The sequence below is a fragment of the Tyto alba genome, unplaced genomic scaffold (assembly GCF_018691265.1).
Source record: "Tyto alba isolate M040663 unplaced genomic scaffold, T.alba_DEE_v4.0 Super-Scaffold_21, whole genome shotgun sequence".
NCBI lineage: Eukaryota > Metazoa > Chordata > Aves > Strigiformes > Tytonidae > Tyto > Tyto alba.
Window position 1 is genome coordinate 22,763,332 of NW_024881295.1, and position 23,817 is coordinate 22,787,148.

Consider the following 23,817-nt stretch of genomic DNA (forward strand, 5'->3'; position numbering starts at 1 on the left):
TGAACAGAATTGCTTTTGTTGTTTTTGCCTGACATTATGCTTTATAAAACTTAAAAAAAAATCTAACAGGAAATCAGTCTCGTAACTGAACTTAGCATCAGAAGCATATCTAGCTTAATTGGAAATTTTTTGTTAAAATCATGGTGACTGGAAGCCTGAGGTTTTTTTGCTTATCTTCATTTAATTTTTTGAGTCACTGTTGTCACCACAGAGATTCTACATTACTTAAGGGAAATGAAATGTGATTGTGCAACTTCTAAAGAAGGGTCCACAAGCACAGGATCTTGCTTCCAACACTGGCAACAAATACATGCCTTGTATGAACAGAGAAAATGTTTATACTTCTCCTGAGTGCTGTCTCAGTCTCTAATTTCTGTATTTTCTACACACAGAATTCTACCTGTTTTTCCTGGGAATAATTTTTTTTTTTTTTTTAAAATGGGTCCTTTCCCTCTTGTTATGATTTTATTTGTTCCTTTATTCTTACAGCTGTTATCATCTGGTATTCAAAGGTGGAAATAACTCTGTATGTGAAAAAGTAAAAGAGGAGGGAATCGATTAAAAAATCCCTATAAATTAGAGCTTAAAAAATAAAATATAGACTATCACACACCAAAAAGGCTAAGGAAAATAAGCAGAAAGAGAATGAAATTGAAGACAAAAATGTCATGGAGAAATAATGCAGTCCTTATATATACATAATGTTAAACAGAAGATAAATGGTGGGTTGGGGGGAATCAACTTTGTCAGTCTAGATAATGGGTTCATGTTCTGAGAAGACTGGAGAATTGATGATAAAGTTACCAAACAGCATGCAACTTCAGAAACCTTTTGGGAAGACACCCATCATCTCAAAAGTAGTCTATCATACAAGCAATGTGGATGGTTCAAGGTACAGGACCACAACAGTTAGGTGCACTCACAAGTGCCTTCTTATCATTCTATAAGAAGAATTGAAATAAAGCCCCTATAACAATCAGGTTAAATAATTTATATTTTTGATGTCAAACTGCATGGGCATTTCATAATTAAACTACTAAATTATTTTCTGTAGGCATTTTTTCTAGTTGATGAAAAAAGAGTTCAGTAATGTGTGCCTTTATGGCAAACTCCGATATTCATCTAGTCTAATTGCTATCTATTTAAATAAAATTGAAAGCAGATTGATATTCTGAAGCACTTTCATGAAGCACAAAAGACTCAAAAATATAATAGGCTGTTAAATTGAAATGCATGTTCCAGTGAAACATTTTGTTTACACTTAACAGCTTATGAGCAAAATGGTAGGTTTAAGGAAAGTACTTTTCTTTGAACTTTTATGAAGTTAGTTTTGTGTTGTAGCTCAGAGTATTACTAAATGCTGAATTCATTACCTTTCCTTATAATCTTTTTTTTTTTTGTAGCAAACTATTATGTTGGATAATACTTCTACACTGCTGTTTGATTTAAAAGATCAAAGCTGTTCTCTGAAGAGTTTTGATTAACTGTGAAGACTGGCTATGTTCAACACTAATAGGTATACTAAAGTGCTGCCAAGATTAATGTGGAGATGACCCTGTGCCTATTTTCAGAATTGCAGGGGGTCGAATTCTGACAACAGTGAAGATGCATTTGATAAAAGGCCGAAGCAATGGGGATCCTTTCTGTCAGGCAGTAGAGGAAGTTGTACAAGATTTGGATTTGAAGATTAAAAATATTATCGATTCACAACATGAAGTCTTGACTGCCAGCACTACTGGAGTCAGTCCAGCACGGGTAATAGGACTTCTTTTGTTCTTTTTACTATTTAGCTTTACAAGAAAGCAATTTTTTTTCACCTGTTTTGTTTCTCTCTTTTTTATTTTTTAAAGGACTTTCTATAGAGTATTATCTTTTCCTAACAGTACAGAGCAGTGCCATTTTCTCTACAGTGACTTTAAACTTTTTGAAAGACTTATATTTGAGGATTACAGTGTGGATTTCAAAAAGCTTGATTTACTTAAACTAAACTTATTACCTCGAAATTGTAAATACCCTACAAAACTTAATTTGTTTGTGCAATTGTTACAGATGTAGATACTTATAACTGTCAGGTTTGCCACTAATTCCCAGGCAGTAGAACTATAACGAATTTCCAAACAAGAAACATCATGAAAGTGGAATTAAGATTTAAGAACATGTATCTAGTAATTTTGATTAAAATACACAGGTTTTAATTAGCTCAGGATCAAGTATATCTAAGGGTAAGGCATTCAAAATAACGTTAAATTGAAGAAAGTCCAAAATATGGTAAAATGTGAAGTGGGATGGAAATAAAAATAAAACCCCAAACAATAAATACGTGATATTTTTATCTTTTAGTGTTTCAAGACACTAATGAAACTATTAATGATTTTAATGTCACAGAAGGAATCGAGATATTTAAAGTTCTTTAAGTCACGTGTGGAGAGCAGAATGCAGGCTTTCCATTTATTTGTGGTTTCTGTATTTTGAATCTACCCAGGTTTATATTATGATCTTTTTTTTGATGAAAACATCAACCAGCTTTATTTTATGTTGTTGATATATAGAATATCTAAAGTCATGTATTTTTGAATATGTGTACACTGTTAGAATGTTTTGTTTTGTGAAACCACTGGAATTACCCCATGGTAACACAGGATTAAAAAAAAAAAAAACTCAATCAGACTTCCAGTATGCTTTTTTTTCTTTTCTTTTCTATGAAAGCAAAACCAGCCAGACTCTAGTGGCTGGATAAACTGGTTTAAATGTGTGTTTCTTCTGCGCAGTTGGAGTATATATTACATCCTCATTTTCCTGTTTGCCCTGAATCTTTCATCACTGTGTTTCCCTGTTTCAGTTCCATATCCTTCTATTTCTTTCTCTTCCCTGTCCGAAAAATTGTATTACTGACAAAATTTTAAAAAAATTATTTAGATCATTATAAGCCAGGTAAAACTATTTTAATAAAACTTAATTCTTCAGAGACATTCACCAAAAAATTGCTTTTCCAAAATGGTTCACGTTTCCTATTGTTCTCCATAGGTCAAGTTCATAGTTTAATGTCTCTGTAGAAATGTTTACCAGTGTCCTTGCTGAGGCAGAAGATAGCAAAGATGGTTGTATCCTGATGTTGTTATGAAATGTGGTTAAATACTTAATCCCATTGAGAGCAGTGTGAAGTCAATGTTTTTCTCAGAATGGGCACCTGGGGGCAGCTTATGAGCTTAATTATATTACTATGAGTCCGTGGTTCTATGTTGAAGGTTTTGCCAATTCTTGAGTTTAAGTTAATTGATTGCTGGAACATCCCATCTACGTGTGGATGGGCAGATGCTACCATAGGTCTCAGTCAGGAAGCTCGAGTACATAACAGGATGATGGGCTTTGAGCTCATCCTTTTTTGGTACTCACCACAGTATGCGCGTGACCGAGAGCCATCAGAGATGACACCGGTCTGGATGTGACTGAACCGCCACTTAGCTTGACAGATCTAGTGCTGTATTGGGTTTCTGTGGCGAGGTTTTGGTAGCGGGTAAGGCGGCAGGGGTGGCTTCTGTGAAAAGATACCAGCAGCTGCCCCCATGTCAGACAGAGCCAGTTCCCGCCAGCTCCAAGACAGACCCGCTGCTGGCCAGAGCTGAGCCCATCAGCAATGGCCATAGCGCCTCTGTTTTACGAAAGGGTAAAAAAAGTGGTGTAACAGCAGTTGGGAGAGAGGAGTGAGAATACATGAGAGAAACGACTCAGCAGACACCGAGCTCAGTGAAGAAGGGGAGGAGGTGCTCCCAGCACCGGAGAAGAGATCCCCATGCAGCCTGTGGTGAAGACCGTGATGAGGCAGGTTGTCCATCTGCAGCCTGCGGGGATCCAGAGTGGAGCAGATCTCCACCTGCAGCCTGTGAAGGAGCCCCACGCTGGAGCAGGTGGATGAGCCCTGAAGGAAGCTGTGACCCTGCGGAGAGCCCATGCTGGAGAAGGTTTCTGGCAGAAACTGTAGCCCATGGAGAGGAGCCCACGCAGAAGCAGATTTTCTGGCAGGACCTGTGACCTAATGGAGGACTCACACTGGAGCGATCTGTTCCCGAAGGGCTGCACCCCGTGGAAAGGACCCACACTAGAGCAGTTCACGAAGAACTGCAGCCTGGGGGAAGGACCCGCACTGGAAAAGTCTGTGAAGGACTGTATCCCATGGGAGGCACCCCACACAGGAGTGGAGGAAGAGAGTGAGGAAGAAGGAGGAGCAGAGATGAAACGTTCGGAACTGACCACAACTCTCATTCCTCATCCCCCTGTGCCACTCAGGGGAAGGAGACAGAGGAGCAGGGAGTGAGGCTGAGTCTGGGAAAAAGGGAGGGGTTCTATTCTGCTTAACTGGCAATGAATTACATTAATTTCCTTAAGTCAAGTCTGCTTTGCCCATGATGAGAATTGGTAAGTGAACTTGCCATCCTCATCTCGACCCCACAAGCTTTTCATCATCTTTTCTTGCCCTGTCCAGTTGAAGGAGAAGGAGTGATAGAGCAGCTTGATGGGCACCTGGTAGCTAGCCAAGGTCAACTCACAGTGCTTTGTGGGGACCAGTGTGGGGTCTGAGGGATTAGAGATAAGGACAGTAATTGGGAGAGGTAATGGGCAAAATGTCGATTGAACATTCTTAGATAGTGGAATAAGTGTGGGGAATTTTTGTTTTTGTAATTGGGGCAAAGGGACAAGGCATGAAGTGTGTGTAAATTCTCTGTTGGTGTTGTGCTGATGCTATTTTGATTTTGATGTGGGGAATTTTTTGTTGATGTAAATGAAGTTTGTGATGATCATGTGATGAATGTGTATCTGAATAATAGTTCTTAAATACGTGACTCAGAGTTGAGAGGTAGAAAAGGGAGTTTAGACAAATGTTAAGAGATTGATATTGAATTGCCTATTTTCTTGGCTCTTGGTGTGGAAGAACACTTTACTAAGCATTTAGAGGTGTACCTTAGGATTACTGATTAAGAAACAAAATAAACAAAACCAAAAAAACCCCATAAGTTTTCCAAACGAATTTAAGCTGTATAAAAAAAATTAGAGCCTCTGTATTGTTCCATTAAGATCTAAGGAAAGCAAAGATTAATGCTCTGTGCTGTTTAACATATAGCTTAGGGAGTTTTTATTGTGGTTTGTCTTGTACTTTATAAAGAAACTCCCAAGCCCTGATGCTGTAATTTTTCTGAAAAATTGTTCTGTATTCAGAATAAATTCTTGTTTTGATAGGATGTTATGCTTTTTCATATACAAGAGACTGAATAATTTCTCTGAGTGCAAATTTAAAATGTGATCTTAACTATAGAGCTGAAAATGCTGCCTCCGCTAGCTCCTGGGAAGGCTGCTTCCTCATAAATTCTACCTGAAAACAATTATTTGGTTAGAAAAATATTTGCTTTTCTCCTGGCAGTGGCAGTTTTCTTCCATCGTTTCTTAGTTTTCCTGCAAATACCTGTTTTATAAGAATTTAGAGCTCCAGGAAAAGTTATTACTTTATGCAGCAGGAAGTACTACTTTGTGTTGAAGCCTTCACAAGTGGCTAATAGGAATTATGATTAATTTCTTCTTGAGAAAATTACTACTGTAAATGGAATCTGGCTGGTGTTTCTGGAACTAACCGGAGTAGTCTGGAGTAGCTAATGGTCACTACCCTTGAAAGACTGATCAACTATTTTCTTGAAAAAATAATTTGAATAGTGATTTTAAACTTACTAATAAAAGATTTTTATGACAGGGATTGTTGTCTTTCCTAAAGTTCCTACTGTGCCTTGGACAATAGGATTTTAGTCCATGGTTAGTACACCAAGTCACTGTTGTAGTGCATGAGATTTCTGAAGATCATCTTTTGGCAGTTAGGAGGTTGTGTTATATTCTAAAGATTTTTTTTTTTTTTCTTTGTGTATAATCAGTCAAGATGATGCCAAATTTGTACCTCTCTTTAAGACAAATTTACTGTGACACACATGACATTTTATAAAAATCTATGATGGTGGTGTAATGACTGAAGAAGTTCAGAATAAATTTCGAGGAAATTAAATGGTACTGAAATAGGCCAATTCTGTGAAGCCAGGTAACAACCATTTCTGTAATTGCTATTTCTAGCTATTGATTATAACTTATAGTAACTGACTGACATGTGTTGCTATGGTTTCTTGAAAGCTACATACACTAATTGATGTAATCAAATAGAGAGAGAAATAGGATTTGATCTTTTCAAGACTGTGTTTAAAAGCAGTTAACTGATTAGATAAATGCAGTTTATTGCTTGTCCTATCCTACTGAACAAAGTCAAGCTATTTAATGTTTCTGTGTATTGGTAAATAAGAAAGCCTATAGTTTTTAAAATCTACTACTGTGTATAAGCACTAAATTTCTCTATGGAACTCCTAGTACTTTTCAAGAAAAATACAGAAAACTTGCAATTCTTGCAGTCCCGTAGTGGCTATGGAGTTCTACATCTGTACTGCTGACTGTAGCATTGAGCACTTCCAGATGTGGATTATTATTTTCTTTAAGCAATTCTTTATTCTTGTGGAAAATTGTGAGGAATTCATCCTGTTCGAAACAATGGGAGATTGTGCCAAGTACCTCTGTTGTCAAATCTTGATGGAAATCTCACTTTTAACCAACTGCTTTAGCAGATTCAGTTAGTCAGAAGAGTTGGACTTCACCAGAATGTGTTTGTGTACCCCACAGCTGTCAAATTGGTTGTAAGAAAATAATATGTTAATTTCTGCTGCCTGGTTTCATCACAGATTTGCATATTTATATGTGTGACTTGCTCATCAGTGTATCCTTCCAACTGGCAGTGATCTAACCTCTACTAATTGCTTGGGATGAGGAAGAAACTTTCCCATGTGCGGGTTCCCCATAAATGCTTGCTGCAAAAGGGAAGGAAGGGATTCTCACACCTTGTGCTGATATGGGTTACTTTTGCAGGTGAGCTATTGGTCTGGCTTGTTTAACCTTTCCTGTTGTATGATCCTTTTAATTTTACTTGCTTTCAGCCAAAATTGCATTCCATAAATCATGGCACTGTGTATTGTGGCAAAGATACTGTAAAGGTCTTACTAGTTCTTCTGGATGAAGAAGCTGTCAATCCTCCCACCCAGAACAAAGTGGAATTATTATATGATGATGAAAGCTTAAATTTGTTTGGAATCACCTCTGTTTTGACACTCTTCAGGTGAGTATTAGAAGATTTTTGTGTTTGTGTTGGGTTGGTTGATTTGTTTTTAAAGATCTTATACTGAGTAACTAACAAAGAATTGATGTTACTTACACAAAGCAAATGACCACACTGCAGCCTGTTGTGAGGTTGGGTGTAAGGGGAAAGCATTCTTAGAACAGTGTTGAGGTCTCAGAAGTATTCTACTTCCTCATTTACATTTTCTGTATATTCAGGATACTTTTGCCATATGGACTTCTTGAGCCAGTACATTTCTGGGCTGCACAAAACCCACGAAGGAATATCCTTTGCAACAAACCTTTCAAATACTCACCTCAAGTTGAGTTTGAACTCCTGAGTTCAAATACTGTCTGATCAGTAGCTAATTAGATTACTGTTCAATTTGAAGATTCCTCCTTTGTCTAGCTATGACACAACTAATTCTTAGATTATCCTGTTTTCTTCCTACATAGTAATTATTTTGTGGAGACAGTTTTAAATAGCTGAATAGTTTTTCATGTCATGATCCACCAATCAGGATAGTATTGCACAAAGGATGTTGTAACAATTTCATGTGCATGAAGATTTATTAGTAGGGTGTGTAGCTTATGGCATACATTGACTCTGATGGTGAAAGTTGTTTTGGGGGGAGAATCAAATCAAAAGAGGAGGGAGAGGAGAGGAAAGAGAAAGTTATTCCTGGTGCCAGCTGGGGAAGAAAGCAGCTAGGCTTCCCAGACGAGCATCCTCTGAAGTAGCGGTTGGTTCGCCAGTAGAGCTTTCCCCACGTAACTATATTGTCCCCATAAGACCTGCTCAAACCCCTTATTGGCTCTCCTTGCTTTTGGTGCCTCTAGAGGTGATTGGAGCTTTTGTTCGTCAGGGCAGGGGCTGTGTGGCCAGTTGCTTCGTAAGCTCCGTGCACACACATTTTTGAGTTCCCTGACATAAAAGAAGAGCTACAGTGAAAGGGGTAGGAGAAGTGGGGAAGAAGGGTGTGTTTTTATGCTGGTGGCAGTCCTTTTCCATGAGAAGCCACCATAACACCACTATCGGAGTGCGCAGGTGCAAGTCTGTGAGGATAACAGCAAGGGAAGAGAAAAACAGTGACAGGTCCTAAATTGGAAGATGGAGGATTCTAAAAGTCGAAGAATTTAAGGGTTCCATTAGATTTATCATTCAACCTCGTTTATGAAACCAAAGGAACAAGCACATTCTAATAAAACTTTTAAAAAATTAGTTTCACTAGTAAGAATTCTAAATAAATCTGTAATAATTTTTAATCTAAAAGGCAGCTTATCACAACATATTGTGGAATATTTCTTTCACCTCACAAGTATCTGTGGATAGTTGTAGCTATACATTTCTATTTCATTGTGTAACAAGCTTAAAATAACCCTGACTTTCAGTCTCTTATTTTTCTATTACTTCAGATTCAAGAATATTGATCCACATTACTTTTAAAATTGTTTCATTAGTTTAATAAACCTCACTGTGGTTTTATTTTTATCAAAATGAATGGGAGCTTAATCAGATTTAGGTTAATGTTCTACGTGAATGGAATCAAAGCCCACCCTAATTCTTCTGAATTAAAGACTACAATTATTCACAGCTAGAAATGTTGATTTTTTTTTTTAATTTATTATTATTTTTGTAAAGTAACTTTTTAAATTAAAATGAGTTTTAAATCACTTATTTCCAAATAAGAGTGCCCACTGAGTACTTTGGTTTCACTTACCTCATTTGATTTAATTTTCAGCTGAATTAATTTTCTTAACTTTTCCCCAAAAGCAAAAGGCATTTGTTTGACTTAAAATCTAGATGTAGGTGTTAGCATGTACCGCTATCTGCAAATGTATATTGTAATCTAGATAATTCTTGGGTTTTCCTTAGTAATTCTTAGTGGTCAATTTGTTTTAGCTTTTATTTTCCAGTATATTTTACTTTTAATATTATGTCTGTGCTTCCATTTAAAAATTTTACTTAGAAGTAATTTATTCAAAGTATTGAATTTATGATCCTAAGTAATTTTTTTAGGAATAAAAAACTTGGCAAAAACTGAAATGAAACCTGCTAACAACACCTGTTCCCAATTTTTGTCAAATCTTTATATTCTGCATATCCCTACCAGCTTTACTGTAAGGTTCCAATTGCTTTATGAATGCTGAACACCTTAATGCTACACAGGATAGTAGCTAAGGTGTCAATCGGGTTTGCGTCAGCACACAGGCACCTCAATGGTACAGCACTTTTTTATTAATGCTTACATCCCAAATATTTGATGTGTTTTGCAGTCCTTTTGTCAATCTCTTGTTGATAGAAAATCTGGAACAGTGTACAGAATAAATGGCAGTACTTCTGGTAGTAAACATTATTGCAGTATTCAGATGTTTTTTGCTAATCTGATTCTGTGTATTAGTTACTCACCTCATATGGTAGTTATTGTTTTATGGGTTTTGATCACACGATAGTTACTGTTTTGAGGTTTTTCACAATACTTTTTGTTATTTCTAAAGATTTCATTACTGAAGAATACCAATTTTTTTCTAAAGTTTGTGAGTAGTGACTAGTTTTGTCTGGGTTCTGGTCACTTTGATAGATCACTGTTTTTTTCCAGGTGAAGACTGAGATTAAATGAGAGCACCAGCACCTCTTTTTCAAAACTTCAGCAATCCAGGAATTTCTCCTGCTTTGTTTTAATATTCTTCTAATACATTTCTAGATCAATTGGGTAGATTTATTTCTTTGCACTGAAATCCTGCAAAAAAGCTACTGCTGAGAAGCTGCTATTATGTTGTTTAAATTTTGCTGGCTTTCTTTAATTAGAAGTATTTTAATTGTAATTTGTGAAATGCATGCATATTTGGAAACTAAAACTGCACTGACAATATATCCTCAGTGTTTTAGAACATCCTAGCCAAGTTGAAGGGTTTTTTTTTGTTTTGTTTTGTTTTGTTTTTTACTTGATCTGTCCTTTAGCATATCTGTCAAATATTTTCCTTCTGTAATCACTTCATTTCAATCTCATGGAAAATATTCTTTTTAGATATGCATTATAGAAGTTCAAATAAAATTCTCTTGCTAGTTTTTTTATATTTTAAAGCTGCATGCAAGGCAGAAGTATGCTATATTTCTCAATTTATTTTTAATTTTTTTAAGCAAATTAAAAATGTAGTGATGATATTGAAATCAAAGCGTAGGTGATTCTGATATAATTAATGATATTATTTATGTTTTAGAGTTAAATTTTCCATGACCATGGATTAAGTATTTTCATGACTCTGCAGTAAAAGTTCTCCTTTTCTGGTTTTGCAAGCTAAGCAGGTATTCACGGTTTGGGGCAACTTTTTTGTTTGCTGCTGATTTTTTATATTTTTCCCATCATCTTCCTATCCTATTAATGTTAAAGCCAGTCATTACTTCTTATGCTTTTCTTGTTTTTAGAAATTTTATTCTATTTAAGGAACACCCATGTTTGGAGTACAAAATAAAGAATCTCTTGAAAACCCATTTCTGTGAGCCCTGAAAAGGAAACTAACCTGTCCATGTGCTGGAGAAGTAGTGATGATTTAATCAGTTGCTTATACTGAGGAATTGTTAGTTGCTGGAAAAGTGTGCTGCTGAGAATTTTGTCATTATGGTTTACAAAGGGGATTCATGAACCAGAACAACAGCATGGATGAGAGCATGCTGAAGCTACATATTTTGGCATTTTATATAGCAAAACCATTGCAAAGTCCTGCAGAAATTTTGTACCACAGACAAATGGAAATAAATAAAATAAACGTTATTTATGGAATAATTGAATAGAATGAACTAAATAAATAAAACAGAATGAGTTACATTTGAAAAAACTGTCCTCATATGCACACTGGCCTGCCGTGATCATAAACAGAGAAGTAAATAATTACAGATGCAGAGATTAGTTCTTCCTATTTCAAGACCAAAAAATCCCCTCTTATATGCATCAAAATTTTTCATTAGTTTACATAACTATTCACATACTGTAATCTGGGAGGGTGGAAGCATTTTGTTTGTGTGAGTACTTCTACTGAAAAGTCTGTAAATATGAGGAAAATTATTCTGAATGTCAACCAGATGCTATTCAAGGGGGTGTAAGTAGAATGGCGACTTGGTAATTCATCACCAGCATTGCAAATAATAATGCTGTGGCTGCAGAACAACAGTATGGTAAACATGCTGAAAAACGATACCAGAAATTGGAACTGTAGGTTTGGTTCCGTTATGCTGTCTTCAGTTGTCACGGTACATGTGGTTACTTAGGAAGGGAGAAAACAAAGTAAGGCTTGGAGAGCGAAGGTAATTTCCTCCCTGTTTAAGGAACTTGGTATGGTAACTATTCTTCTTAATTAATTGCTTTTACATGTTGTAAATACTTCTTATCTCTTTTTAATATAGATCTCCAATGCAATCCAATGGATCTTCTCCAAAACCTCTTAGACAACGTATTCAGAAATCTAAGGATGAAAAAAATATTAAGGTATTGTGTGGCAATTGCTATGAGACTACAGATGCACTGAAATAATAATGCTAAACTGAAAAGAATAGTGTTTAAATTCTCAAATACTTTGCTGAAATGTATCTCATAGCTAAAGAAATGTAACTGTGATTAACTTGTGGTAGTTGGCCCAAGTCAAACAGTGTTGTAATAAGAATGGAAATATCTAAAATGCCAGAAGAGAGGCTTTAAACTTAAAAGTACTTTTGAATGAAGATGTCTTAATTGGAGATACACTGAGTTAATCTGTATCTCTTCATTTAACCATCTGTGTATTTCAGGACTATAGAAATAAAACTGAAGCCATGTGAAAACAGAGATGAAACTGAACACAGGCATCTAATTTCAGTTCTGATAATATAGACAGTCTGAAAGTGTAATAACAACATTTTCATTGCGTTTGGGGGGGGGATTCTTTTTATTTGTGACATTCTGAGGACATTTCCATTACATTGCATTGTGAACAGTAAAATAAAGATGCTAATGTTTGCTATTTTGTAGATGAAATGGAACATTGCAAGAGTATGTTGATATTGTAAATGTCACTAATCAAAAGAACTTCAATGTTTCTGAAAATTGCAGTCTTCCAGTGTGCTGTATTTTACATAGTCTTTTTTCCTCAAAATTGTCTAACCTGCATGTTGGGAGTATGGAAAGAGGCAGAGCTTGTATCTTCCACAGCATTTCAACAGAGAGCTAAATCAAAGTAGTGGCTTAATATTTTTTACAAACTTGGTCCTGACAACAGGTAAAACCACAAGTATAGTAAGTATATAAGGAAGAAAACAGAGGTGCTTTAGGCCATCAAAATTAGGTCTAGAACAGCACAATATCTTTCTGCCACTGGACATGAAGGGAATTTTAATGTATTACATGTCTGAGAAGGTGAAAGTTATTAAAAGGAAGTAAAATGAAAAGCACTGTCAGTATTTCCAGCATGTGTTTTAAATATACTCCAACTTAATGCTGAGTGATTTTTTTGGAATGAGGGTGGGGTGGATGATGGGAGTTTTGGGTACCTGCACTAATTATGGTGAAATCTAGCTTAAAACTCATAGGCAAATTATGAAAGATTGAAGCTGATAAAGGATCTTCATTATGTTACTTTTACAATAAACAGCATATGTAAATTGCAGCTTTACTCATCAAATAGCAAAAATGTGATGTGATGGTTGCATAATACATTGAAATAGAGAGTTTTCTTATCTAAATTGAATTTTGTAATTGAATTCATGAACAGCTGTGTTCAGTATCAAAGTACAGAAATTATTATTGAAAAGTAATTACCTGTCACATTTGAAACCTTTACTGGAAACTTGCAAGGTTTTTGACAGAATCTGTCAAAATATAAGTCTTTAGACTGTTTCATATTATGAAATGATTTTAACTTTTTTGGAAATACTTTTTTGCTAATTAACAATACCAGATTAGCTAACATAATTTCTGTGTAAATAGTAGTTCCTTCTGATGTCTGTGAATAATTTGAATGAGTTCTCCTTCAGAAGCAGGAATTGCAGGCAAAGGTTCATCATGACACTCTCCTGCTCTGCTTTTGTAGTTCCTGACTCTAATAAGGGTTCTGCGACTCCTATGATCCTTGTTAATACAAGAATCTGACTTTTTCTATAAGACACTTGTCCTAGTCTTCACCTTGATTGATGAAATAGAATGTACCTGTAGCAAAAGAGAATTAAACATCTAATGGTTTTAGCCAATAAATTTTGATATCTTTCAATCAACTTCTAGAACTGATTTTGATATTCATCAGGTGCCTAATATAATTGGGGATGAATATAGTGAAATATAAATGACCTTTTGTCTTATGAAAACTAAAATTCGAAGAGAACAAGCAACAGGTATAAAGTCTGTGATTCACGGTTGTAAACTTTCTTTGGCATCTTAGAAGACTGTAAATTTTGCTTTTTAGTGTTATCTATTGTGGATTAAATCTGTGATGGATGGGCCCTGGTAAAGTAAGGGAAGAATGTTTATGGTAATGTGATTGAGATGTTAAACTGAATGTCTGCTTGGGGCTATACAACTCATATCTTAGAGCAACATTAAGGCTGCTAATCTGCCTCTACTCATCACAGTCAGTTGTCTTTATGGTTTTCTTCCAGTGTATCTTATTGTACCAGAGAAATAAAGTACAGCATGGAACTGAGGCCAAATATCTCAAGATGTTTTTCCATTTAAAAAAGTGAAAATAAAAATAATGAAATTCAGAGTGTAAATGTTCCTCAATTATGTATCAGCATAGAGTTGTCTTACTCAAGATAAAACAGCTGAGTGTTTCACATTATGCTTGCAATTCTCTTTTCTGTGTATCAGCCAAACATTGCCATCTAAACTACATTATATTCCTGTGAAGTCTGGAATTGTTATTCTGGTGTTCCTATGTTCATTTTAGTCTTGCTTCTCCTTCCAGTTAACTGAAATAGCTGTTGCCAAACAACTAATTACTTTTCTAACTAAAATTCAGATAGTTCTCCGTCCTCACAGAAAATCCTGATTTCTTTCTTGAAATGTTCATCTTTCATTTTGCCTTTTTCTCATTTTCTTTCTACCTTTCTAACAATTGCTACAGAGTTTCTTTTGCATGTTTCTACTTCCTTTTCTTCCTTTTCCTATGAAGACTTTGGGGCCCTCTCTTTCTTCTGTTCTCTTTCTGTGCCGCCTTTGTGGATGAAGGCATCTACCAATAGAAGTTCAGCTATCATCTTTATACAAACAGTTCACAGATCTACATTTTGACCTTCTGTCAAAACTGACATCTTTTGTTACTTCTATACCACCCTGTAAATACCCAGCTGTTGAACTTGAGGTCGTATGTCTATCTTTCCTGATATATTTAACATTAACAGGTAGGCTATGGTCCTCACTTTTCCACTCCGTGATGCCCCGGGAAAGTGTTCTTCTCTATCAGTATGTCCACTCAACTATAGTTTATTAAATTGTTTGCTTTTTGATGTGCTGCCATGTATTTTTCTTGGACTTGATAGTTACAGCGTTGGACTATATGTCTTCACTGGGATTGCTGTACCAAAATTTGTTATCAAAGTGATTAGATGCTAGATGCCATTCTTCTGTTTTCATCTCAATCTGTTCCTTTAAGTTGTAGCACATACAAGGTAGTTGCTTTACCTATCCCCACCCATTGATTATTTCGGATTTGCTGCATTGAAATATCTGTCCTTGCTTACATTCAGCCTGCAATACCAGCCTTCATTATTCATTTGTTAATTTTCAGACTAGCTCTTTCAGCTGTCTGTTTTATACTGTTTCTTAAGGCTAAAAAGATTTCCTATAGGTACCTGCAGAACTCATTACCCTCCTTTAAAACCTTTTCCAGTACCTTTAAATCAACCTCTCCCCAAAACTTAGCAGTGCTTTGTGTTGAGATGGACGCTTATTACAATGACTAATGTTAGTTCCTTTCTCTGTGCATCCGTATATTTCTTGTCTTGGATTGTAATATCTCTTGGTAGAAATAAATTGTGTTCTGTCTTTACTGTGCAGCGCATAGCACAATGAATTCCTTGTCCGCGACCATAGATCTCAAGTGTTGTAGTAATATTTACCACCTTCTTGCACTGAGTATCAGTCTTCAATATTATTTCATACAACCATCTTGACACGTGTACAGTTTGCTTGTAAAATTCACAATTGTAAGTTTTGTTATGCATAATGCACTCATTTTAACTATGAACTCAGAAGAGATAACATACGTTTATTTTTTGAATAAGACAATAGCAACATGATGATTCTTCTCAATGTCAATGATTCTTTTGAGAAGTTTCTTATGCAATGTGTGTGATGGTAGCATTAATTCCATAAAATTTTCCAAAGGACCTTTTTACCGTGCTGCCTTTTATAGATAGTCTATAGAATAAATTCATGATCTCTCATTAGAACTTGTCCCGTAAAAGTCTCCTTTTCCATTATATTTGAGAGGGGAAGAAAAACACAGTAGTGATTATTAGTTTGCCTGTATGATGAGTTTCATCAAGATGTGTGTGTTGAATAAAGAAATTTAGGAAAATTTAGAAAGTGAAAGGAGAAACACTTCTCTTAATTAAAAAAAAAAAAAAAAAAAAGAGAGAGGGGAAAAGAATCACATTATGCCCCCTCCTTTCTTTAAGAGGCACTGATCTCTCAACTTCTGCAGAATTATGTGGAGAAGTGCAGATTGATAATATTTAGACCCAGGACACAACATCATGAATATGTGTTTAGTAACTAAAAATATGGAGACTGGATAAAGCAAACACGTAACTATGAACTGGAATTCATGTTTAAAAATAAAATAAATCTGTGGGTATTTCCATTGTGCCAACACAAACTCCTGGCAACAGTGAAAGACAAAGAAATATTTTTGTCTTTCAATCCTCATTAAATAGTGGAAGAGTTGCAGAAAGATCACCTAGCTGTAACGGCATTTGGTATGAGGCAAAGCTGTCGCTTTTATCCCTCAAGGAGAAAGAGGACCAGGGATCTAGCATGTTGCATTGTTTCATTCCCTCCAGAAGAAGCAGGTAAAAGTAATAATAAGAAGCTCAATCTTCCTTTGAGAGACAATTTAGAGTTTCAAGTTTGTTATCTGTTGTTTACATGAAGTGTCTTCTGGTTAATGGCATTTTGTGGAAGGAGTCTTTAATTCAGGAAGGTCTGGGAAACATCTATTGGGTTATGTCTCTTGCTGTCAGTTGTCCTTATCACTTCTTTCTGCTTTATGAAATATGTAGAAATTTTAATTGGACAGGAGGGAGGTATTTTATCTAAAAAGGATTCATGTGACCTTATGTCTGCTTCTTTGATTCTTGCTTCCATTTATCATGATACGGGTACATACTGTATTGTTTGACTACTTTATTGTTGTTTTCTATGGGGGTTTTGCAAGTACTGCATGTTGGTGTGAGAGAGGAATGGAAGGACTGTTACAATCACCTGCTTTGTTTAGGTTAAAGAGCAACTTGAGACCGTAAAAATGTTGCGTAATAGGATTTTAATATTTCTTTTGCATCAGAAAAGATTAATTTGACTTTCAAGTTGTAGGTAAAATACTGTTTCTGAAGTAATGGAACTGGGTGAAACTGAGAACGTGTAGCAGTTAAGAAGGAAGGAACAAAAGCTGTGAGCATGCAATCCATGAGAGAGTAACAGAACTTTTTTTGTAAATTTAGGATTGTGCTGGCCTTTTGATACATTGTTTTAGAAATCCTGCTGCTTTGTTAACACATTCACCCTGAAACAGCTGCAAGGACTTTCAGTAGTTTGACATGTTTTTTTCTTAATGTAACTGGAGACAACCTTTCCTATATGAGGCACTATTTCCCTCCAGTTGGGAACATAACTGTAGTTTTAGTTTTAAAAAGAATTTGTGGCTTAAGAACTCTAACAAATCTTGGCATGCTTGAGTTCATTGAAATTTTATTGTGTATAGAAATCCTTCCAAGGAAAAAGCTCCATAAAGCAAAAATAAAGCAGCCTGTCTTTCTCATGTGACTTGTTCATGCCTATATAAAATGCCTTAACATCTAGCTTCATGCACTGCTGTTATTTTTCATTCCTTAGTTCTCTAAATGCTGATACTTGAGAGAATTGTTTTGCCTATTTGTGATTCCAGTACAAATAAACTGTGACTTGGAAAACTATCAACAGGAAGTTATCAGGAGTTTTCTGTATGCCCACTATAATTGTGAGCAGAAACTTCATAGTAATAGAGAAAATAATCTTCCTCAGTTAGTAGTCTCATCTATTATAGCAAGAAATATTTATTTATAAGTAGAATATGATTATGGAGAACAATAAGCTGACTAGTAGTTTCAGTGTGGATGGAGTATGCTAAAAATGAGCATGTGGAGGAAAGAAAGGGAGGGGAGAAAAAGGTTATGTTCAGCACAAAATCTGAAGAAAAACTTTCTTAGTGTCAGCTGATAAACTACACTTGTGTAGAAAATACCATTTTTGTTTCTACGAGACCCCTAACCTACTTTCCTAGGATCCTTAGGTGTGAGTTTTGAGTTCTTCCAAAATCTAATAATGAGATGATTTGAAGCTAAATGTTCTAAAAACAGTGGTAGGTTAATTTGGGATAGCAAAGGCTAATACAATGTCATGCTAAAAAAATTTGATAGTTTCAATGCAATAAAAATTTACTATTACCTGAGCTATTCAGAACATTTTTCAAGTTTCAATAACATGATGCCTTGATTTAGGCAATGATACTTGACATTTATTGTTTTGCTAGTCTTCCCTTTGCAATCCTTTCCTTTTTTCAGCTTTCTCTTTCAACTTACCTTTAATATTTTTTTCTTTTCTAAAAGGACAAGGGTAAGGGTGGAGCAAGGACATTTTCTCTTTTTATCTCTTCCACTTTCAAATAGTACTTTAATTGTTTGGCTAGAAAATAAAAACATGTGTTTGTTGTTACTGATGTAGGTTTTCAATTTCTATTATGCCATTCCAGTGTACAAAAAACCAATCTCAGCATTCTTAGTGACTAAATATTGGCAGTGCTACCTGTGTGCAGATGCTGGAGGGAGATCTGGAATAGATTGTCAACTAACTTTTAGAGCGTGCACCATTAATATTTCATATAAATGTAAGTGTTTTATATTGTCATCTCAAGCAACTGAAAAACTTGTCTAGATATAGAAGTCACAGTGCGAGAATGTCCTGATTTATCCACTCATTAGGACTACTAATTGACCTACATGTGCTGAAACACTGTCTTAAATTTTGTCATACTTTCTTCCAGCTGAACAGCAATAACAGGGAACCACTTTTTCTGAAATGCAGCAGAATTTCTTTCTTTGTATAGGGTTAATGGCAACATCCCACTTGCTTGTGAAGAGGAGAGGGGATAATAAGTCTGAGTTCATTGCATGCCAACCGTGTCCAACTACTTGTTTAGTAAATTGAGCTCCCAACATCTTTTTGCTCATCCCAGAGTAATTGGGGTGGTGCCCTCAAAGTGGATTTCAGGGAATTTAATGTAAAAGGAATCTAATTTCTAAGAACTATTTCAAGCTGTTGACAGGCTTCATTATGGGTGCTTCAATCAAGTTTTAAGTTGCTCTTTTTTCTTTAAAAACATTCCAATAAAGTTCTACTTTGTATTACCTACTTTAATTAAGTCTAGTTTGTTAACTTACAGTAAATGTTTTAAGTACAGAATACATTAACACTTTAAAAAGATTAGAATTGTTGGGAGTCAGGCTGGTTGGTTTTCTCTGTTAAATCTGCCTTTCTTAAGCTATTATCTGGCACAGAGAAATTGCAGTTTGGGAGTGATGGACAACTGGGAAAACTAGGTCTTTTTAACTCTTGAAGGGAATACTGAGTTTAAAGTTAAAATGTATACATACAGACATATTAATTCAGAAGAAATAAGTTTCTGTAAATAAATGGGATTTTTTTTTTTCCAAAAGACTAGTTGTGTTCAGCTAGCCAACTGCAGAATCATGAAGAGATGATTAGGCTGCGTCTCAATGATAAAAAGCTAGAGTCTGTTAGTTTATATGCATTAAAACAGTGTCTGATGGAAGTGACATAAATTTTGACTGAATTTTGTGGATGAAGGCCCCTGTGAAATAAGGTTTCTGGGAATATCCTCTTTTCTTTCTGTATAAATCTGAGATTTTGAGTAGGAAGAAAAAGATATCTAAGAGTCAAACCTGAACTGTAAGATTTAAATGTGCTTGTGATAAGAAGAAAAGTAGACTTAAATAATGAAAACGTTTTAACCAGAGACGTAGCTGTAAGTGTGTTATTCGTCAAATCATTCCTGTTATCTATACAGTAACAATTCTTTTATACTTTTACTTTATGACAGTGTTTCTAGGTTTTCCTATTTCTTGATATTTGTATTGTGGCACCTGTGCAGGTCAAATTTATTTGAATTCACCTGTGCTGTTGTAATAGAATTATTAGCTAAAAATCCTAATATATTGTAATTATCTGCTCTGTGCTATACCTTTCAGCACATTTTGTATAATTCAGCAGACTTTAAAATGGAAGTGAGGGCAGAATTTGTCTTGCATAGTTTATAGCATTTGTGATAAATTGGTCAGAAAGTACAAAGTTTGACCCTGAAATTCTAAGCTGATATGAAACTGTAACTTAAGTGTAAACTGAGGAAGTTTGACCTGTAACCGCTGATTCTGTTAAATATGGGTATATTTAATAAATTGAAAATTTGTATTTAATCTTTTGAAGTTGAGCCACATATTTTGATTTACCTGTGATATGAGACAAGGTTCACTACTTCCAAGACTAGGAAGATTTGAGCATGCAGAGCCAGATACAATATTTTTTTTTCAATACTGTAGATTTCTGGCAACTTACTCTGTATGGGTATGTTTTGACAAATGTTGAGTTAAGACATTGGCATTCAATGAGCAAATGGCTTTATTTTGTGGGTAAATGGGAAATCTGAAATTTGCCAGAGAAAGATCTGAAATAATACTTTATATGCCAGTTTTAGGTATAAGTATGTTGAAGCTTACTGTCTATCATTCCTTTTCAGAGTTTCTATTATGCTTTCCTATATGTATAAATTGGTTAAGTGGTGAGACTTATCCTATACCTGGTATTTATAAACTGACATCTCAAAGGTGATAACCTGCAGAAGTATGATAATTGACTGTAGTAGCTAGGATGGATACTCAAAATGGTAAAGTCTTCAGTCTATCAAAAGAGGGGGCTAACTTTGACAGAAAATCCTAGGTTAGAGCTTTAAAAGTTAATGTGTAACTTTCTGAAAGATGAAAAAAGATTTTAAAATTACTTTAGGACTTTAATAGAATAATTTAATAGAATTCTTGGCCTTTACACTTTGTAAATTAGATATTAATATTTTTTTTTTATGTAAGCATACTCATTTTTCTGGTATTTTATGTGATCTAAAAGCTTTCAAGACAGAAAAATGGGGAAACTTGTTATCTTGCAGGTTTTATCTTTTACTTTTTTAAATAATTAAAGCTAATACCAGATTTCTATTTGCAGGGGAAACAATCTTCAATCAAATCTCAGTTTGCATGTACATATAAAAATGACTTGAGTGAAATAAAGGGTCAGCATTTCCTCAGCAGTAGCCAAATACCAACCTGCATAGATCCTGCACCAAAGCAACATTTAAAAGCTGGGTATCTCACAGGTAAGATGTAGTAGGATTGAATAAGTAAATGTGATAGCTGATATTTCAAATGTTATCAAACAAGGCTTTAGTAAAACTAAAGTATAAATATGTTTTGAAGAAAAAAATAGCCATGTCTTATCGCTCTGTGTATGCTATGTCAGTTAAATGTCTTTGCATTAAAATTGTAAAGCTAATGCCTTGAATATAAATCTGTTTGGAAAATATGTCGAGTCTATCTTTTATTATTAAAATAATAAATTTTATTATTAAATAATTTTATGATTAAAATAATAAAATTTACATAATTATGTAACGTTTCTTCTTATTTTACAAAAGTAAGCCAAGTGAAATTTGCATTTTTGCGATTAAAAATAGGGAAAAATTTGTTTTACTCGACTATAAACCATGTTATATGTATAGCTTCTAGGTCCTTCTAGCATCTTTTCTAATACCTTAAAGTTATAAATCCACTTCCCTAAGTTAGTCGCTATTACGTGGTTTTGAGCAATGTCATTTTAAATTGGCAGTACACTTATGAACACATAGCAAATGTAACTGCAATGACCAGCATCATTTTGCTTTATTGATAAATCAGTAGTTTTGATTAAAAAAATCATATGACAGTCCTCTGATAGTAAAAGAATGAATAATCCCAGGTGACTTTATTTCTTCACATATGTTTTTGATATTCTTACATGACAGAAGGTATGAATTCATGTCTTGATGTACCAGTACTTGGAACTATTTCTGAAAATGTTCACCAGAGTAGAAGTTACACAGAAATGGGAAAGCTGAGTTGTCAGCCAAGAAATGAGAATTCCAAGAATGAACAGATGGATTTGAATAATGACAAAGTAATCCGTGATAAGGAAAGTGAACCATCTTTGCAAAGAAATGCTAAAAGACCTAAGACTTCAGACAACCCTTGGAAGGAATTGGACAGCAAAATCAGTGGAAAAAAGAAACACAGCAAAACTGCAAGCAAGAATAAATTGATTGCTGGTCAGGCAAAATTAACTCAATTTTTTCGACTGTAGATTTTCATTTTGACATACATGGTATGTTGACTGGTTCAGAAGTTGTAAAATTTTGCGACAGAAGGGTAAAATTCATTAATTGCTTCCTTTCATACTGAAATAAGTGGAAGTAGCTTGTGTGTAATATGAGACAATTACTTAAAAGTCTGGATTATGCAGAAGTCTTTTATTTTTTTATAACAATACATCATTAGTAATTACAACTATGGTTTTTTTAGTAATGAATTATGCTTCCCTCTACAATGTGATGGGAAAGTACTTTTGGATGCATATGTATAGCCACACTAAAACACAGTAACTTCAAATTAGATTAAATTCGTAATAAAATGCTTAATCTTCAAAGAAGGTGGTGTAGATCAGTATTTTTCAGACTTGCCAACAAGGTCGATAGACTCTTCCAAGCATACACCTGAGCACTATAGGGAAAAAAATCTGAGAGTTTAAATCATCAAAGAACTAGAATTCTTTATGGCCTCTGGAAATACTAATTTAACAAAATTAACAATGTTTCTTCTTCTGTGCACCAAATCACAATAGACACGGAGTTTCTAAATGAAATTTTATCAAATTGATGTATAGATAATGCATTATACTTTACCAGAATTAAATCATTTTTATGTAAAAATGAAAATATACTTACTGTCAAAATCCCTTCTTCCTATGGGGAATTTAGCTGAGTTTTCTTCATCTGCAGTCTCTCTTTCCTGTATTGATTCAATATTTTGAATTTCAGTGTCAGCTGGAAAACCCATGGCTCCCTTCAGTGCAAGATAAGGTAGTTGCTTTCTGCCTAAGTTGATTGGCATAACATGATTTAAGAAATCATGTCTGGAACCTGTGTCCTGTTTTAAGGGAAAACAAGATTAGCAGTTTATCTTTATTTGAAGTCCATTGTGTTCACTTTTTATACTTAGAAGTGCAAGTGTTTTATCTTCCAAGATGATATTTTAAAAGTAATGACCTGCATTACATCTTTGGCTGAAATGGTTTTATGGTAGAGAACATGATAAAATAATGAGTCTTATATTTGGTGAAGTTAAAAGCCTGTTGCTGAAAATGGGGACATGCTGAATCAAACTTTTTTTTCCCTACAAGTTTTGGCTGCATATGGTTCTGTAAAAATCAGATTTCTTTTATTCAACTCTCCAAGTTACACATTTAAAATCTTGGAATTACATATTTATAGTTGAAAATTTATTCTTGACTATAGTATGCTAAACTGATGTTTTTGTATATTCACCAGATTATTGCTTTATTGTATTTGTTTTCTAAGTCTATAGAGAAAATTTCCATTTTACAATTAAACCAAACCGTCAAACTGAAAACTCACCAAAAACTTCATATTTTTGTCATCCTCTTCATCCAAAATACCGCTGTCTTCAGCTTTATAATGCTTCAGAAAAGGTATACCTCCTCTATGCACAGTTCTATCTCCATTTTGAAGAGTTTTTCCTAGTTTTAATGTGGTTAGCAACATATCTTCATCTTCTACCTTTTGCAGAGTTTTTGAAACTGAGAGTAGAAAGCCTTGAGAAAAAACAGAGAGAATTAACATGTATGATGAGATATACATTCTTAGTTACTTAACGCTTGAATAGAAGTTAAGCAGTTTTCAAATTCTAAGAAAGCTTTTCCAGTTGTAGATTAATGTCATCCATCTATGCACACTTTATATATTTTACAGATTGAATGGAAACTACTTCAATGGCTGATGAGTTCACGCTTTAAAAATGACTCATATTAAAGAGTAACCTTTTCTATAATCCTTCTAATCCCATCTGTTGTTTAGAACTACTTAAACCTTTCTTTAGCATGGAGAATTAGTTTCTTTATATGTTTTTAGAACAGCACAGATTAGTTCCTTTTGATGGATCAGTATAACAAAGATCACAGAAAAGGTGATGTCCATTTGTGTTGTTTATAAAGCCTTACCTCCAGTTAAGACAAT

The 23,817-nt window shown here is 34.7% G+C and overlaps 2 protein-coding genes across 5 annotated transcripts in view; one reads left to right on the top strand and one right to left on the bottom strand.

Annotated features, from left to right (window-relative positions):
- The window catches only part of LOC104363539 (PARP1 binding protein), a 51,967-nt gene extending 29,756 nt beyond the window's left edge, over positions 1-22,211 (top strand). For 3 of the 4 annotated variants that reach the window (XM_032995986.2, XM_032996002.2, XM_032996011.2), the window contains 5 exons: positions 1,572-1,755; positions 7,011-7,189; positions 11,591-11,672; positions 20,700-20,850; positions 21,535-22,211. In XM_032995986.2, coding sequence (XP_032851877.2) covers positions 1,572-1,755; positions 7,011-7,189; positions 11,591-11,672; positions 20,700-20,850; positions 21,535-21,869 — 931 coding nt within the window. In that variant the 3' untranslated portion in view covers positions 21,870-22,211. The remainder of the gene's footprint in view (positions 1-1,571; positions 1,756-7,010; positions 7,190-11,590; positions 11,673-20,699; positions 20,851-21,534) is intronic. The other variant, XM_032995993.2, reaches the window with a different exon arrangement.
- Positions 22,212-22,224: 13 nt separating this feature from the next.
- PMCH (pro-melanin concentrating hormone) lies at positions 22,225-23,442 on the bottom strand. Its single transcript, XM_009970001.3, has 3 exons — positions 23,200-23,442; positions 22,510-22,711; positions 22,225-22,285 (listed from the first exon to the last, which is right to left on the bottom strand). Exons 1-3 carry the CDS (start codon positions 23,440-23,442, stop codon positions 22,236-22,238), a joined length of 495 nt encoding a protein of 164 aa, XP_009968303.2. The 3' UTR covers positions 22,225-22,235.
- Positions 23,443-23,817: the final 375 nt, after the last annotated feature.